This window comes from Sebastes fasciatus, chromosome 9 (genome assembly GCF_043250625.1).
Source record: "Sebastes fasciatus isolate fSebFas1 chromosome 9, fSebFas1.pri, whole genome shotgun sequence".
NCBI lineage: Eukaryota > Metazoa > Chordata > Actinopteri > Perciformes > Sebastidae > Sebastes > Sebastes fasciatus.
The window spans coordinates 16,762,931-16,781,676 of record NC_133803.1 but is presented as its reverse complement, the minus strand read 5'-3'; the positions used below and the strand labels follow the sequence as shown (position 1 = coordinate 16,781,676).

At 40.4% G+C, this 18,746-nt stretch overlaps 1 protein-coding gene across 14 annotated transcripts in view; it reads left to right on the top strand.

Moving 5' to 3' along the window:
- The window catches only part of LOC141774031 (neurexin-1a), a 287,328-nt gene that overhangs the window by 142,381 nt on the left and 126,201 nt on the right, over positions 1 to 18,746 (top strand). For all 14 annotated transcript variants that reach the window (XM_074646328.1, XM_074646327.1, XM_074646319.1 and 11 more), the window contains 3 exons: positions 1,197 to 1,387; positions 2,633 to 2,806; positions 6,336 to 6,455. In XM_074646328.1, the coding sequence (XP_074502429.1) occupies positions 1,197 to 1,387; positions 2,633 to 2,806; positions 6,336 to 6,455 (485 nt within the window). The remainder of the gene's footprint in view (positions 1 to 1,196; positions 1,388 to 2,632; positions 2,807 to 6,335; positions 6,456 to 18,746) is intronic.

Genomic DNA, 18,746 nt, shown 5'->3' with positions numbered 1-18,746 from the left:
ATTTACAGTATATGTAATAAAATTCATCTTTCAGTGCTTTAACTGGGCTTTTTAAAGTGGCAAACCATAAGATATTTTGTTCCTTTTTAACTACATATGACAGCATTTTTGTTGCAGGACTCATTGCTGTGGTGTTTTGCGCATCCCTGCTGTGAGACAACTTGTCAAACAACAATGTAGCCAGGACTTTTTATGGGGATTTTGTAAATGAAGTTTGATTTTGTGTGGGTGGCTCTCTTGTTTCGGTTCATATGAGGTTGCTGCTCATGATGCAGTAACACCGCTCTCCTCTTTGTACTCACATTACTTCATTCGTAGGGCAGACCTAAAACCTTTAAACTGTGTTGAATTAGTTTTATATTAGTGTAGCGAGATGTTTATTTATGTAAAAATCCCCATATAAATGCATTATGGTTATAATAATGCAGCTCTTCACACTATATGACAGTTTCCAAACAGAATATAATTCTTGACAGCTTTTTTATGCCATTACCATGGGAATTCAAATTCTTTCCTTATCACCTCTATGCCAGAATATTTACTGAAAGAGCTGTCGGCTATTACTGTTCTTTCTAATCTTCGTGAAGGCACAACAAATGCCCAACATAAAAGGGAATCAACAACACAAGGGCACATTTCTTATTGCTGAAACGCAGCTATAGAATGACCTTCTTTTAAGTAATGCCTGAAGTTAAGGTATTATTCAATGTGCTAAACATTAAAGTCATACATTTTAATTAAAATGAGCGTGCAAATCATAAATTGCCCGTAAACCAAAGAATTGAAGACCAATTTGTTCGGCACAGCCCACAACCTTTTGTTAATGCTGCAACCTGCCAATTATTTAGCTCCTTTTCAGACAGCTGCACTTTCTGATACTCTCATATCTGCACATTCAAACACACAGACAGGCACATAGCAACAAACGCGCACACTCTTGCTCCACTTTTATATACTTTTAAATTTTTTATACTTCTTGATTTTATTATTCTTGTTCTAATCTGACATATTCTGTCTGTCAATCACTTGATAACAAATAAAAGCTCTGTACATAAACTGGACTTGAATAAATACATGCATATTTTGGGGATTTTGGAAACACCTACAAAGACTTTTTCATAACCCCGTGCTTTCATGTATACTTGCAATCCCGTCCACGGTTGCATCCACTCATGTTGTTAAATATCTGCTTCCAGTTACATGCACTATGTGTCCGACCTGGGAAACGGAGCCCACTTGATCAAAGGCAACTCCAACAAGCCCCTGAACGACAACCACTGGCACAACGTTATAATCTCCAGGGACACCAACAACCTCCACACCGTCAAGATCGATACCAAGATCACCACGCAGACGACCACAGGAGCCAAAAACCTGGACCTGAAGGGTGCATAGGCTTAGCCAATTTATATATCTTTTTTTTTTAGATTTCATGAAATTGGGGCAGCAGTGGCCTAGAGGTGAGAGAAGCAGGTCTGTGACTGAAAGGTTTCACCAGCAGGATAAACCCTACAGGTGTGGAGGGAAACTGTTACGCTTGGTCCTCACTCATTACCACCACTGAGGTACCCTTGAGCAAAAAACTCAACCCCCATCTGTTCAGTAGCCAACACTAACGTTGTGGGAGCAGGAGGTTCATAGGAAAGACCATTTGTGCTCAGCAGACTGACATTTTATGAAAATTATTTCAAAAGAATTATGAGTTAACAAGATTAAAAACTTTTCTAACTGGAAGGATATTGGCATAATTAATGTGCTACCTTGAAGAATGTTTTAATTAGTGTTTTAACATTTTTGAATGAGTACAAAGTAGTTGACAATTTTGTGGCTTGGACTTGAAAAAAAAATATTATTTTACAATAAAATGTCATTCGACACAATTGGAAAAGCTTTTTTAAGCAAGACTGAAAACGAAGCTCTTTTATTCTTTAACCCTAGTAAAATACTTTATCAAACAACTCAATAATATACATTTTCTGGTCTTTAGTAGGGATGCACCTATCCAACTTTTTCAGTCCCGATACTGATCGTGATACCTGCAGGGCTTTGGGTATCGGCCGATGCCGAGTACCAATGTTTAATTAATAATCTGTATGCCTCACTGTGTGGAAGTGACTGGGATCATTCTTTTATGTGTAAGGTAACACCAAGCTTGACTCAAACATCGCTTTCCTAACTTTGTTAAACAAAATGTAACAAATAAATACATAGATATCAATTTACAGATTTCTTTTTTTTAATAATAATAAATAAATATAATAATAAAATCTTCAAAATGTACAGGAATTCAAGTGTAAACCTTGTTTAATGCAGCAACAAATTGGTCAAAGCTTAAACAGGAATTACATTTCCAGTATATAATGTATATAGTGTATAAATATATAATTTAATTTAATAGATTTGATCAATGTCACAGATATCCAATCCAGCTATTGGAGTCGGCCTGATATCCGATCCGGTATCGATATCGGTGCATCCCTAGTCTTTAGTCAGGAAAATTCAGTGTGATCCCATTTACAATGCTTTCTATGGTGATGTTTAAAATTTACTTTACTCTAACAGGCATGATATGATATGCTTAGAACCATGTTTTATTTCCACTAGGGGTCAGTATTGTCATATTTCTACACAGGTAACCTTTATGTTGGTGGGGTGGCTAAGGAGATGTACAAGGAGCTGCCCAAACTGGTGCACGCCAAGGAGGGTTTCCAAGGTTGTCTGGCATCGGTGGATCTGAATGGGCGGCTCCCAGACTTGATGTCAGACGCTCTGGACTGCGTGGGACAGATAGAGAGAGGATGTGAAGGTGAGTGGTCTCTCAGCCCACTAAGGAAACATGTTCACTACATGTTCTAACTGAATTGTATTAGTTTGATTATTGATAGATGTTCAAAAATGAGATGCTCTTAATAACTCTGGTTTCCCCTTATTATCACACTACTATCCTAAAGGGGTATTGCGACACCACGCAGTGCTGCACTGCTGCTCAGCTGCTCATACTTGTCCGACAACACACACCCAGTGTGAAGCACACCCACACTGCCAACCTGTGGCACATAATTTAACATCCATAAAGTGTGTTAGTATTCTGTTAGAATGCATCAAGCTCTGACACTCCTCCACAGGCAATCATTTCTGTTTCACTTAGCCATAATCTGATTATTCTCTCTGCCATATTTGTACTGCCAGTGTTATTTCCCATTTTATCCCCCATTCTGTTTTGCTCCATGCATGCTCGCTGGATCTGAGAGTTTGCCAGAAGCAATCCTTTTGAATTATGTATGAAGCCTTTGTTGCATGCATGAATATCATTTTGCCCAGTCTAATGTGCGCGCCACATCCAGAGACAATATTTGATTTATTTTTCAACTTCACTCACTTAGTTTAATTTCACAATTCATCCACTGTTTTTCTACTGAGCACGGAACTTCTGATCTTTTCATGTTCCGACATTACCAATGTAATCAAATCCGGCACCCTCTGTGGGTCTGTCTGTTTTCGTTTTGTGCCACACAGTATCAACTGTCGCTCTCAATGGAAAAGGGCTTCTATTATAACACATTTATTGAATTGGGCTAGAGGAGTCAGAAGGTAGATTTTACTACAGCAGTGACCATTTCCGAATATGCACGAGAAAAAAGTATGCAGTTTTCTATTACTGTAAATTTTACTGAACATAATGGACAAACCATATCTGCCCCCTATAATAATGACTTAACAATTGCATGCTTTTTCTTCATATTGCTGATGCCATTTCGAGAGGAGTTGCTATTACAGTTTGGCTTAATCCGGCTTCCATTATACAATACATTTTTTCGCCCTCTGGCTCTTTGTGAGGACAGACATCGGCCTCATTCCCCGCTCTGTCTCTCCTGCTCCAACAGTCTGTGTTTCTTTCTGTTACTCCATCTCTGACGTCTTGGTGCTTTTACTAACAGCTGGTATACTTTGCCTTTTCCTTTCCTATTATTTTGCTGACAAAAGTTGCATTGATGAAAGCTGACTTGCAAGGTAGATAGCTTTGTGTGTTTGATACAGAGTCTGATGTCCTTCTTCCCTTTTGCATCTGCAATGCCTCTCCCAACCTCTCCACAGTCTCTACCTCCACACTTCTCCACTCCCTGAACAAGATGTTCTGCCTAATTTGAATTCACCCACCTGCCGTATGGAATAGGCTTCAGTCCCATAGGAATACAAGTATCATTACCATCTTGTATCAAAAGTCTATGGGGCTCACGTTTTGATTTGCACTCACATATTGTTGTGTCTTTATCGGACATAACATTTTTGCTGTGGTTATGTTTTATTATTTTTTCCATTATTCGTTGACATACTGTACATATAAGAGATACCTTTGCATGACTTATAATCTCAATAACAATGTTTTCTCCTGCATGAATTTCCTATTTTAAAAAGAAATTGAGGTTTTCACTCAGTCATTTTCATGTTTTACATGAAATTAATCATTGTTGTTATAAGTCCCATGTTTACCAATGCCATATTCATGTTATAGTCTCTGGCGCTCTTTTACCACGTTGTAAGTAGGAACTACATCGACCAGATTTAACAGTTGAAAGTATGCTGCAAAACAAATGACACCAGGGGCCAGTAATTAAAAGTAAATTCAGATGCATTTTGATAAATAGCAATATAACTACATTATACTCACTGGATTTGTAATTAACACACATTTTAAATTCAGTTATTCTCTACTTCATGCCTTACATAAAAAGCCGAAAACATTACAGAAATGAGGTCTCCTTAAAAGAAAAAAGTATGATTCAGTAAATTAATCATTTGAAATTCTTATATTCACTAGACATATTTATAAGTATGGCGTTACACGTCGGTTGTCTCATTGTTTACTTGACTCTAAAGCCAAGCTAAGACAAATTAGGCCCCATTATATTTGTGGCACATTATAATATGAAAGATTTTGTAAGCAGTTGAGTCACAATGTAGTCAGATGCTATTTAAATTGACGTGCATTCAAATGTTCTTCAGAAACATCATGAATTAAACAGTTTTTTCTTCACCTTGCGGCGAAAAGGAAACTGTACAGCATTTTACTTTCTGCATGTTTTAGCCTTGAGTGGGCTACAGCCAACACTTAAAACTATTAAGCAGTTACCATAGCTACTATACTCTGAGGCTGAGCAGCAGTTACTGCGGCTACACTTTATTCAGAAAAGAGACCATTTAAGGGTGAAATTGTAATGTATGTCTGTATTCAACAGCTGAGCTACTCACTTTAAAATCTAAAGTAAATTAACACAATAGAATAAATACGTTTGTACACGTTCATCAGTGTAATGACTATAGGTCGATGTGTTCCAGATTCTATGATGTTCATGTATGATACAGTAGATGTTGTTTAAATATCCAGATGTTGATAATTGTTATTATTATTAATTTAACAAACTTAGACATATATAATAACATTCATCCATACTAACCCATGCCATTCCACTAACATTTCTCCATTAACTGAACTAACTCATCATCACTGGCACACAGCTGTGTACATACTGCACATTGGCTCAGACTGACAGAACGACTCACTGACTGACTGATACGCTGATGGAATGATGGAAATAATAGATGCACAAGCACAAATATTAAACGCTTTGACTGTAAACACACCTGGAAAGACTATACCATCACTATTTTAAAGCACATGGATAACTCAGGCTCCTACTGCTTACGAACTGAGTATCATCGTCCTGTTATGACCCCATTCACAGCTGGTCATAACATACGGTCTCTGATTACACTAACCATCTGCACAGGTGGTCAGGGATGCGTGACAGTTTGGAGAAGGACAGGTGAACTGCATTACAGTGTGTACTGTGGACACATTTTACTCGGTAGTGTAACAATAATGAAGCTACATCAGGTCTTAATATACGCTACTGTGTGGCACAAAAGCCAGATGTAAATGGGGTCTGTAACCTAATGCATACTGTACCGTTCCATTAAATGTTCTCGACTATTCTTAAATATAAAATATGTTAATCACTAATGACAGTTTAATCCAAGCTTTGAAGTGTTTTTTAAAATGTTTTTTAAGATGTTTTTGTAAGTTTTTTGTTGTCTATTTACTGAATACAGTAACATTCACTGAGGGTTTTGGGTAGGCAGTTGGTTACAACCTGTTCATTTGAAGCAGTTTTAATACAAAATATGGCTAAATACACAGTTGTTAGTGTATGTTCTGTGTATGCCTCTGTATGTTCTGCGTGACATTTCATTTCACTGCAGAGTCGATCTGCAGACTGTGCAGCCGGTTATTATAAAAGTCTGCTCACCAAGTTGCTATTTGTCTCCATGTTCAGGCCCGAGCACGACGTGCCAGGAGGACTCGTGTGCCAACCAGGGCGTGTGCCTTCAGCAGTGGGAGGGCTTCAGCTGTGACTGCAGCATGACGACATTCGGAGGACCGCTGTGTAATGACGGTAGGATTTCACTTCCTGGTTCTTAACTCCCAAAGTGCGAATAGTTTTTGTTTATTTTTTTACTTTAAATGAGTCTGACAAGTACAGAGAAAACATTTGGTATACTCTGTGTGGCCATAATTCATCTGTTAGAGCTGCAGTTTGTAACAACCTTGAGCAAATATGATACAAAGGCTGTGTCCGAAATCACTCACTCACAAACTCACTCACATCAGTTTGCCATTCTGCAGTGCTGTCTGAATGTATAGTCAGAATTATTATGCCCTATATAGTGAACTCAAAGTATCCCACAATGCATTGCGGAAAATAGTGGACAACGAAGGTCACTAAACGAGCACTATATACCATCATGCAGTGCGCTGAAGAAAAAATGGCAGACAGACGAGAAGAAAGAGAGCAAATCCATTTGAGTTGTAGTGTGAGCATCGTATCGCAACACAACTGCTGCAAAGTATATTGTATTCATTAATTTGGGAAAATACGCTTAATGCCCCCATTTTCAAAATTGCCGTTGATTCTTACCTTTCACAATAAAAGCCCTAGACATATACGCTGCATCACTGTTTACCAGGGGGAACTTAAATTCACTCAGAGCATTTCGCTAAGAGACAACCTCAACAAAATAGCTTACAATATGTATTTGTCACACACAAAACTACATGTCAGTAGGCTATTTATTGTGGATGGCCTACCAGCAGAAAATTTAGCTGTAGCTGTAAAATGAGAAAGTTTGTGACCTGGCCGGCATGTTGAAAACAGTCAAGCTAAAACCAAGCACCGTCCACCGGCCGGAGCATTCTTGATTCATATTTGATCAGCGCTGCCTAGTTTGACAGTTTGATCGGAGTTCACGAGCTTCGCGAGCAGTGATTGACAGCTGCCCAGAGACTGCTCGGCTCTAATTGGTTGTTTTCCTCCAGTCTGTGAAATCTTGCAAATGCCATCAGGAACACAGGAGAACACAGAGGATCATGATTATTGTCAGGTAAAAATATTTTTTTTTTGGTATCATATTTGCTCAAAGTTACAAACTGCAGCTTTAAGCTAATTAAACACATACAGGGAAATGTTGGTGTCGCACATTTAAAGGTGGGTGTTATCATCAACAGCAGGGCCATTTTTATCCTATGCTTTCACACCGCGGTTGTGTTCCAGCTCATTGTTATGCCCTTTCTATGTGCTATATTTGTGTCCTCGTGAAAAGCACGGCGTTCTCCAGAAATGAGACATATTTGCTTTGTAAAGTCTGCATTTGAACTACGTGAAAGCCCAAACTGTGCTCGGTCAATTAGGATGAATCTTGACACAACGTATTTTTCAGTAGCTCTGCTTTGAATACATATTGTCTTCACCGAGGGTGTCGAGAGCTGGTGCGACTCTGTAGGGAAGAAACTTGGCTGACAGTTCAGTGAAAGCTCATTAAAGTTTGAGAGATGTACCACTAGAGGGAGCAACAAACATTGTGTTCTGCTAAATAAAACATCAACAACAAGTCAGTCAAGCACACAAAATAAATGACATCAACCAGACATGCACTTATAATGTATTACAATTTTACCAGAATGCATGCTGCTGAGTATTGCATTGAACAACACCAATTGAAATCTCAAACATAAAGATTTAAACTTACTTTTTGAACCACATTGTGCAATTTAAAAGTTCTGCGATATTAATCTCTCTTAAAGACAGTTAAATAGGTATTTGGTTTAAGGGACTCATTAATGGTTAGCTTTTGAGAGAACTAGGCTAATGTCTGCTCCTCCTTTAGAAAATGAGCTACTTCCGTATGCAAAACATGCACAGGGGGATTTTGTTTGGTCATTATTTTCTTCTGCAGCGGTTCACACAGTAAGGGGTGAATGGGCAACGTGCTGAACTGCATTAAGGAGAAAAAGAACAGAGTGGGCACTCTGGAGATGACACAAAAGAGAGAGGAGAGAGAGCGCCATAAATGTTAATGCATTCTCTGTCAGTTCTACCAGCTTGATAAGACCCCATCTTTTGTTATCAACAGAAAGTGTTAATAGATTCCCGTGCTGCCTCATACGCTCGAGCATATCTGCTGTCTATGATAACACTAAAAGGATTCTTCTGTCCATGAGATGTGGGCTTGACTGTAGCTCGTCCTGATCCGAGCCCTCCTCTGCTCCTTTCATTCCTCAGACCATGTTTGGATCAACAGAGGAGTAGGGATGTGCTGGAGGTGTTAAGGGATATTTTTGAAGGCGAACTCCTCCTGAACCTTCCTTGTGCATTAAAGGGAGAAGAAATGCAGTTAGGAACTTTTTTTTTCTGTCTTCCTGTCATACATATTCATCCCGAGCTGGCCCGATACAGCTCATTTACACCACTGGGAGCAGAGCGGCTCACGGGACATGTATGCATATATTATATCTGAGCAAAAGTGCTCTACCTGCTGAGTCTAGTTACTGTGGCTCGTCTCATTATTCCTACTGACCTGACAAAACAATAGGACGGATCAATGTGCAGGGCACAAGGGATGTGATATGTAACCACAAAAAAAACATACTTTCCAAGAAATCTCTTTCACTACGGACGGACTGAACTAGTCCTCAGAATAGTGATGCAAGACATCCTCAGTCTGCCGAAGAAATGCTATGAGCAGGAAAAACAAAGCCGGAGATGGTGAGGTTTTATCTGTGTTGATGGATTGTCATGGGGATAGAGGAGAAGGGGGAGCGGCAAAGGAACGAGAGAAGCGTCTCTGAGGAAAATATCACTTTTTACCAGCTGTATTTGCATAAGCTGAAATGCAGGCAATTTACAACAGAGCAATGGGTCTCCGAGAAAGCAACTTACATGGGGAGCTCACTGCATTTCCACATTATTTCTCTAGTGGGTCGTCTGCCTTCTCACCAGGAGAGAAATTCCATTTCTCAGCCCCTGGCGCCATCACATTGACAGCCGCGATGCATGGTGCAGCCGTCAGTCACAAATCATAAGGGAACTAATATTATGTCTGATAGTACAATACCATGATCTCATAGTTCAGCTCATGTAAATTCAAAATGTAAATCATTTTGAGCAGAATATTATGTACTATAAAAAAAAGTTACTGTAGTGCACTCAATCTAAAAAAACAACAACAAACAAAACGATATGTGACAGTGACCTGCAGTAAAATTCATGTAATCAGTATTTTCATATTTCATATTTTCAACAGTTTTAATTATTATGAGGAAATGCTTATCTATTTTAAAGGTGCTAAATGTGAGACTGGGAGCATTTCTATTGCCACCGCGCAGAGAGAGAGTTAACAGTGTTAATCTGGGGGGGAACCAGAGGGTGGGTGCTACGCTTCTGCAACAGTGCCATTGGTCGTGACGCCGTTATCAGTTGTATGAGCACAGTGCATAGTGGTGGCCGTGAGTTGGCCAGTGGGACACGCTCACATGCACGAACATGCACTAAAGCCTTGATTATACTCCCAAACGGACTGTTGCCATTGTTTTCACTGTAAGCGCTGTTAGCACCGTTAGCTGCGGGCCACCAGCTCAGCCGTCGGCATGTTGAGAGCCGATATATTGCCGATTCACGGACGCCAGCAAGGAGCCTACGCATACACCCTCTGATGACGAATTCTATGTCACACTCGCATAGTTGAGGACGGAAGTATAATTTAGGCTTAAAAGGCACGCCCGGCCAGCCTGGCTATGTCAAAACTCAGATTACAACACACACAGAGGGAGAGTGACTTCATTCTCTGCTCAGGTAGACATTACTCTGCTATATCTTAACATAGCAAATAGTTGTTTGCTGCTAGATTAATTCTCGCAAATAGAGCACCTTTAAGAATTAAAACAATCAAATCAAAGACAGATAGCAACTCTCAAACCTTTCCTTTGAAAACACAGTATATCTTATAAAATGTTGAGTTGATGATTCTGAGCTGTGATGTCAAGTACAAATATTTTGAAATACTTTTTGCATTCTGAAAATACTTTCTTCCTCTTGAGGTTTGTGGCTGTGATATAGTGATAGCTTGGAGAGAGAGAGAGAGAGAGAGAGAGAGAGAGAGGATGACATGCAGCAGGGCAAGGGCCCGGGCTGGAATCGAACCCGGGTCACTGCAGTAAGGACTCAGCCTCGATACATGGTGCTCACGCTCCACCGGATGAGCTACTGGGGCGCTTTGGCTTTAATAATTGAAGTAAAGAGAAGTGTTTGGGAAATTGAACATACAGTGGTGTGGAAAATCTTTTGAATCACTGCTTTACAAGTTATGGTCAATCCCACATGATTTTCTAACAGTTGTGTCCTATGGGAGATGCAGACAAGCATATAAGAGAGAGGAAGACATCAACGAGATCAAGAAGTGACTAGTTTTTATTACCAGAAGAGAATCTTTACTAAAATTGAGAATGACATCATGTATTTAGTTGCCCATCAGTACTATGTCTTACCCTTTGGGAGAGTATCTTCATATTTTTTTGAAGTTTTCAGTGCATACTGTTTGCAAATACTTCTATCTTTCCTCAACAGTCTACAATAAGCATGTATCCACATACGCTCTATCCACTGGGTTTCATACTTTCAGAGCAATCCACCATTTCTTGGATGTGCCGTGAATGTGTAATCATAAAAGTATTTCAACTTTTCAGAACAGCGCCGCACCTTTCAGTTCGGAATGATTGGTGGGATGATGACATAGATATAAAAACAATCTTCAGACCTTCTCTTCATCATCTTCCAAACTCTTCATCCCAGTGATGTGCCAGTACTTTTTTTTTTTTTTTTTTTTTTTGAATGAACTGTGGACACGGTGTCTCTAGAGTTTTATTTTTAGAACCAATTATCCCCACTGGATACCTACAGTCAGTGAAACGATGGGAGGAAGAAAAAAAAATACTATCCACGCTGGCCAAGATGAATCTCTCTCAGATCTTTATGCATGTGAGATGATAGTTGTGAATGGTGTTAAGCATGCATTTGGTCTCATCACTACAAGCTGTTTTTCATGCCAGTAGGAATAAAATTGTCATGTCGTGTGATGAAGCCATCAGTACTGTTGTACAAGCACAAACAGATGCTGATAATCAGCCAAAAGCACAACATTACCAGCATCTTCTTCTAAGCTTTAGAGTGTGAGTTGATATGTAATTTCCACTGGGGTTTGAAAAAGTGTTTTCTAGTTTTCATTCAGAAACTAGGTTGGCGTGAGGGTGTTTGTGAGACTTAAACTCCAGTCTATACCTCCTGAGGGAGTTTGCCTGCAGTGGTCAAGCGTCTGAGCGTAATGCACAGAGACAAACAGAATGGTGTTTGCTGTTGAGCTAAAGTGGGTCGTGGAGAGGCTACAGCGAGGGGTATGCCTGGCCTTCACGCAATTTTTGTCTCGCCTGATTGCTCCTCCGCCCGGTCTTATAGCCAGAGCTATTAGTGCCATGTCAATATTGTATCAACAATGGAGGTTGTGTGGGACTAGTCTCCATTGTCTCAGCCCAGGGGTCAAAGACGAGCCCCTTTCACTTCATTTTCTAATGTGTCTGAGTCAATGCTCACTCTTGTGTCTTTGTACCTTGAGAGTAGTCTGTCTGGGCCCCGGGCTCCTTATCCACTATGTGATCTGCATTAGACATGGGTCTGATTTTTCTTTAGCACAAACAAAAGAAAGTTAAAGGACAATATTTCTGTCATGTGGCCCCTCTACATGTCGTCTAAAGACAGAGGAACCCACACACTTAACACGTTTGTTGCATCAGTCCGCAAAAAGCCAGAATTCAAATAAATATTTTAAAAAGACTAGAAGAATCTAAGAAAAAATGAAAACCGATCTGCAGAGTGGTGAATTTTTACTGACAATTTATTGCAAGTAGCATTGCATCATGTCCAATTTTACTAGGATTCTGCAATGTCTAAATGTTTTTGTAGTCAAATTATTCAAGAATAGCATTTAGATTTACATGAGCAGTTATTTGCCCCAGTTTAGCCTTTTGTAAAATCTTCAGGCATGTTCCTAGAATTTTCTTAAAATAGGGCACTTTCAGTTTCAGTACAGTCGTGACGGTCCTTCAGATTTAACATGCAGATAAGCGCACACACAGATACACACACACACACACAAGCAGGCAGGAAGGAAGTACAGCAGACAGTTTTGTCCCAGTCCTCCTTGGTGGCATGCAAGGATTAGACCACTTAGTTTGGTTTCGATCAATACTAAGGGGACACTCGGTCCAGTAGTGGGGCCAAGGGGATACGAGGCACTGGAGTAAACAGCCTGCTGTCACATGGAAGTAATGTTCTCTTTGCCCTGGATGTGGCCCTCTTTTAATGCAGCTCAGCGAAACAAATCTATGGGTCTGAAAATATTTGGGCTTCGATGTGTGTGTGTGTTGAAAGCTTGGCCTAGCTCTGAACAGCCATTGTGCCCCAAGATATGAGAGAAGCAGTCTTAAGTGCTGCTGTGTATTCACTTCAGTAACCATTCCCCCAAATGTGCACACACGCTTACACGAATTACAGCACGTCCGATGTAAAGTTGAACTGATCTGTTGTAAGGCAGCTGAAGGCTTTTCAAATGTGCATGTCCATGTTATCAATGGATAATGTATTTACTTACAAAAAATAAATGATAATGAAATTATTTATTTCATGGGTAAATGTGCAACATATACCCGATGGATGTAGTGATACAAATCCCATGTAAAGACCAAAACCAAAATTGAATTGATCTACAAATACTGTCTGTGTCTCCAAAGCACAGATATGATTATCTTATTACTCTGTGCTATAAAGTTCCACTGTTGTCCCAACACTATTAAAAGACATCAATGAGCCATACTGTTGCACTGGGTGACATGATCCTTCATTACCATGAGCATGGTAACTGTAGTTTATTTTGAGTTAATTCCCACAAACACAATACATCCAAGTGTTTATTATTAATCCGCCTCTGAAAATAGTCCCCAACACATTTACTGTTTGAGTAATGTTTGCTAAAAACTACTTTGTTAGGGCTGTGTATTGGCAAGAATCTGTCTATACGATACGTATCATGATACAGGGGTTATGAGTCAATATATTGCGATACTGTAAGCAAAGCAGTTTATTGTGTTTTTTATTTTTATCTAATTTTAGGAAAACTGTCATAGTATAAAGAAGACACCGCCATATGCATGAAATCTGAGTAAACAAGATAGCTTTTTTTTATGCAACCAGAACAGTGGGATCTGCATTAATCACAGTCCCTGTAATATATACGTCAGTGCCGAACCTTAACCATTCGAGATCAGTGCCTAACCTTAACCATTTGAGGTCAGTGCCTAACCTTAACCATTCAAGGTCAGTGCCTAACCTTAATCATTGGAGGTCAGTGCCTAACCTTAACCATTCAAGGTCAATGCCTAACCTTAACCATTCGAGGTCAATGCCTAACCTTAACCATTCGAGGTCAATGCCTAACCTTAACCATTCGAGGTCAGTGCCTAACCTTAACCATTCAAGGTCAGTGCCTAACCTTAACCATTCAAGGTCAATGCCTAACCTTAACCATTCGAGGTCAGTGCCTAACCTTAACCATTTGAGGTCAATGCTTAACCTTAACCATTCGAGGTCAATGCCTAACCTTAACCATCTCGCGATAGTTTCCCAAATTGTGAGCCATTTTGAAGATTTACGTCTTCAGAGGGAACAAAAGGGCTTTAAGCTGAGTGTCACAGACAGGTATCAAAGTTGGAGGCTATCGAGAGACAAACTAATGCATTGATGGCTTTGGTGTTTTATGGGCTTTGTTGACAATAAGAAAATATCACCATTTATTGAAAGTTTTATAGGTCTAGATCCACTTTCACGCTTGTATAGTATGCGTCAGTGTCTGGAGCTGTACAGGATAATGTGGATTCCAAAGCTGCTGTCTGCTGTTCGAGATGGATACTAAGTTGGACAGTTTTATAAGATTTTTATCATGCCTGAGCGATTGAATGAGGCGTTATTGTTACGTCCTCTTGTTGTTCCTCTTTTACTTTCACTTATCCTCCATCTCCAACTCAATATAAGTGGTCACGGTCTGCCCTAATTATTTTTCAATAATTTCTTCGCACTGATTGAGTGTCTGAATTTAAATGGGTTTCTGTGCCAGGAAGCAGTGGTCGTATGTGGGTAAAGGCTGTTGGCATGGAAACCAGGTCTCCTTTCCTCCCGCCGTGGATGCTGTAACATGTCTGTAACTTTGCCCAAGCACTGCTATCTCAGTAGGAAGTGGTGCAGAATCACTAACATGGTTTAGCTGGCTTGATGGAATACTGGATCCTCATGAATTTGGCTTATACACATACACACATGACTTGATAGTTCACTTGACTGATGGTAAAACAGAATACAGCTGTGAGGAGGCATGACACTTGCTTATTATGTGATGCGGCTTCATGCTGGCACAGTGGCATTAGTACAGTATGGAGGAGCAGCAGTGTCTGACATATGTCAGATTGCTTCATCAGACCATGCTGCTGTTCATATGGTGTGGCAGAGCTCTGGCGTGCCCTCAACAATACACACTCAGCTGGGGAGAGCACTTCTTGTGCTTTTGTCTACTGCAAGAGTTTTTGAACGTTATTTTTCAGTGAACAGTATGCGGTCAGATCAGAGTTGAGCACCAGCATTACGCACATTTAGTTATCTTCATTGTAATCTCTGCTGTAATCAGAATCTCATCTAGAGCTCATTGCAGTGCAGCGGTGAGAGCCTAATCTTTGAGGTGTTTTTTTATTAATTGGTAGCCCGGAGGGGCATGTTGACAGGAAATAAGAAGCTGTTGTTTCTCCATAACACAATACTAATTAAAGTGTTGACTAGGAGACAGAGTATCTTCTAAACTACCCTGCTGGGTGATACACTGACACTGTGAATATTCCCCTCAGGCTACTGAACATGACACCCGGGAGAACTGTGGCGAGAATTTAAAACATCCCTAAATAAAAACTGCTTGCTTGTACTTAACTATTTAAAAACTTTTGATTGCTTCTGTCGACATTCTGTAAATCATTTCACAGTCAGAAGTCATTTAATTGAAGAGAACATTTTATTTTCAGTTCAGTGAATTGCAAATTGAGATGCTGATAGACAATGTAATCAAAACAAAACGAAAACTAGAATGACCTCCGCCCCCCTCTCCGTTCAGCTTGCGCCGTAATCCACATGTATTTTTGTTTATGTTGAGATCAGCTGTACGTAGGGGAGCATCGTAAAACACTTCATTCAATCTGGATCGCCACCAAAATCAAATGGTTTGCTCATTGTGCCACACCCCACCCCTCTAGAAAATTTCATTCAAATCCATCCTGGACTTTTGGAGTAATCCTGGTAACGGACAAACAAACAAACCAACAAACCAACCCCGTTGAAAACATAACCTCCTTCCTAGGCCTTCGGCCTTGGCGGAGGTAAACATACTTTCCCAATGAAAGGAACAGAAGAAGCAGTGGATTGTTCTGTAGTTAGAAACCAATTATAGATATTTGTATTGTTTTTGTATTTGTGAGTGCAGAACTATGAATGTTTGTTTCCTCCATTTGGCAGGTTGAAGGTCAGAGTTAACATTAGTAACAGCATGTTCAGCGGCAAAGAGACCAAAGAATATCATCACCGTGACAACTATAATTATGAGATCACCTGCTTGGTGAGATCACTTCTTTAGCCATTTTGAGCTGAACTTTTGTCAGGCGCCCTATTCCTATTTATTTCTGTTGCTCGCTTTAAAAGCTTTGGATAGCAAGTATATCTTTTAAATGGTTACGTCTCCAGTCTGGTCTTGAGAGAGTCACAGAGCTCAGGTCACAGTGTCTCACTCTTTCTGCCGAGTTCTCTCCATCATTACGGTTGTTGTTGAATTATTCCTCACTCAGCTGGACCTAACTCAAATATATATTCTAATTTAGAATATTCATTGACAGCCCTATTTTCTATAATTATTGGCTTAATGTCAACTCTATTATGTCCTCAGCGGCATGGGGAGCATAATTTACTAAATGAACATCATGCTGTATTGAAGAAGACTTGAAACTAGCGATTGAGACCATAAACTCATTTTTACAAATGGTTTCTTTTTGAAACCAGAGGAGTCGCCCCCTGCTGGCTATTAGAAAGAATGCAAGTTTAAGGCACCTCCGCATTGGCTTCACTTTTCAGACCCCGAAGTTGCCCACTGCTCAACAGGGACTTTGTCACTCTGTAATACTGTCACTTGACTTCCTCCTTTGCTTCTGTCATAATTGCAACGGCCACTAGAGGGCTTTATCGCATGACAGGTAAATGTATGTCATTTTAGGGCACTAGTTGAAAGGACCAATGCTGTTCTTCTTCTTGGGTGGACAACCTGACTGTTGTGATAATTTGTTACGTACCTTGCCAGCACTGATATGGAGAAGAAAATCGATAATTTTTTTTACAGTTGTACAATTTGGCCTCAAAGAAGCCTAAGGGCATACCCCATAGCATGGTGTCTTGGCTTTTGACAAGTGGACTTGTTGCCTTGTATTTCATTTTCTGAACTTGTACCCTGTAGCAACACATCCTTTTTTTACACAGTAATATTCTATTGCATTGTTTTCCAGTAGCTCTGCTGTTGGTGGGTGTGAAAGCCCCCGAAGTTCTAAATTAAGTAGAGACCTGGGGAAGGATTCAGATATGCTTGATATAGAAACCATTTCTTTTTTTTTATTACTAAACAACACTGTTGATGTGATACACTACTGGACATATACTTTGCCTGCAGTAAAGCCACAGGAGCATCTAGATAAACTTGTGAAATGCTGTCACAAAGCAAATGAAAGAGCCTCTATTTCAAGAGGGGCTCGCCAGCTATAGTCTCCACAGCAAACAAACAACTGTTTAGTATGTCTGAGCATAGCCGTGTGCTCCAAGTAATATTAACACTATGCACAAAGGGCTTAGACAACACAAACTCTCCTCTCCTTCTCCCTCATATGGAGGTCAATAGAACTTATCTGCCTGATTTGTCCTTGAACTCAACTAGCTTCTAAAGTTTTTAAGGCACAAAGGAGAGATTTCATGTGTGGCACGGCACTACTCAAATCCTCTCTCATCTGTCGACAGCGAGGGTGGAGAGCGCACACAGATCACTGACTGTCTTAGCCAAAGTCAGTCACAGCAGTAGAGCTGTCCTGACTGAGCGATTTAGAGAGAAAACCTGCTTAATAATAGGCTTTGGAGATATTTTGGACACGATATTTGGTGTGCCACCTCACTAGCAACCAGTACTGGTAGTAGTGCTTCTAATGTAATGTATGCAGACAGCTGGAGTCACGACGCCTCGCCCGTTCTGTATGTGACACACTTTTCACAAATATATATTGCGTGCTGTCTGGGCTTCAGGCCGCTGGCCATTCATATACCAAGCCTTCACTTCGACACGAATGGCTCTGCATACCCTGTAAGGGGTCAGCTCTGGCAACCTCCTGCTTCGCTTTCCGCTGGATTTTGCGGCGTGTACTCAGGGTTATCACCATGGAAAATGCAAGCGTGTCTTGTCCCCCATAACTTTTCCTGGCTCTAGCGAAGTATTTTGCACTAAATAAGTTTGGTCTTACAATATGACAAGCTTGTCAAGGTACAGTTAATTGCATTTTGAAATATGCATTATGGATGTTTACTGGACTTCAGTTTGGATTCATTAGACAAGAAACCTCTAGGCTTATGCACTCTTCACTGTGAAGCAGCACTATTCATTTTGCCTGTACTTTTGGCCAAATTGCACTGCCAAAACCCCCACATAATAACACACATCACAGTGCCAGATCCCCTTACAGCCTTCTACATCTACCTGGCAGATAAGCGAGACACCACTGGTGTCTAAAACCCTGCTGGCTGTTGGGACAGCATGTTGGTCCCCTCTGACTTCTGAAAGCAACGGTTGCACTGTCCTCATGCTTTTGATGTCTTGGAGGACTTCAGGCAGCCTTTGCCCGTGACACCTCCTCTTCTGAAATACCTTTTGAACCGGAGTCAAAAGATGACTCTCAACTTGCAATTCAGAAGGTGTTTCATCTCGCCCTTGTTTGGTATGACAATCCAGCTGAGAAGAAATCCTGGCTGGGAGTGGGGGGGACTTATCCAGAATGTGTTACCTCTGCCCAGCTATTACAGTTTGTGTTGGTAGCAGGTTTTCCACTACCATCAGCTTTTCAAAGCAGTATTTAGACTTTAAAATAACTTGTGCCCCCTTTTCTATTTTCTCACTCTACATGAATCGTTTCTAAAGCTCACCGTCCGGGCTTCCCTACCGTGCAGCAGACATTGTCCAGCTGCTCCCCTTTA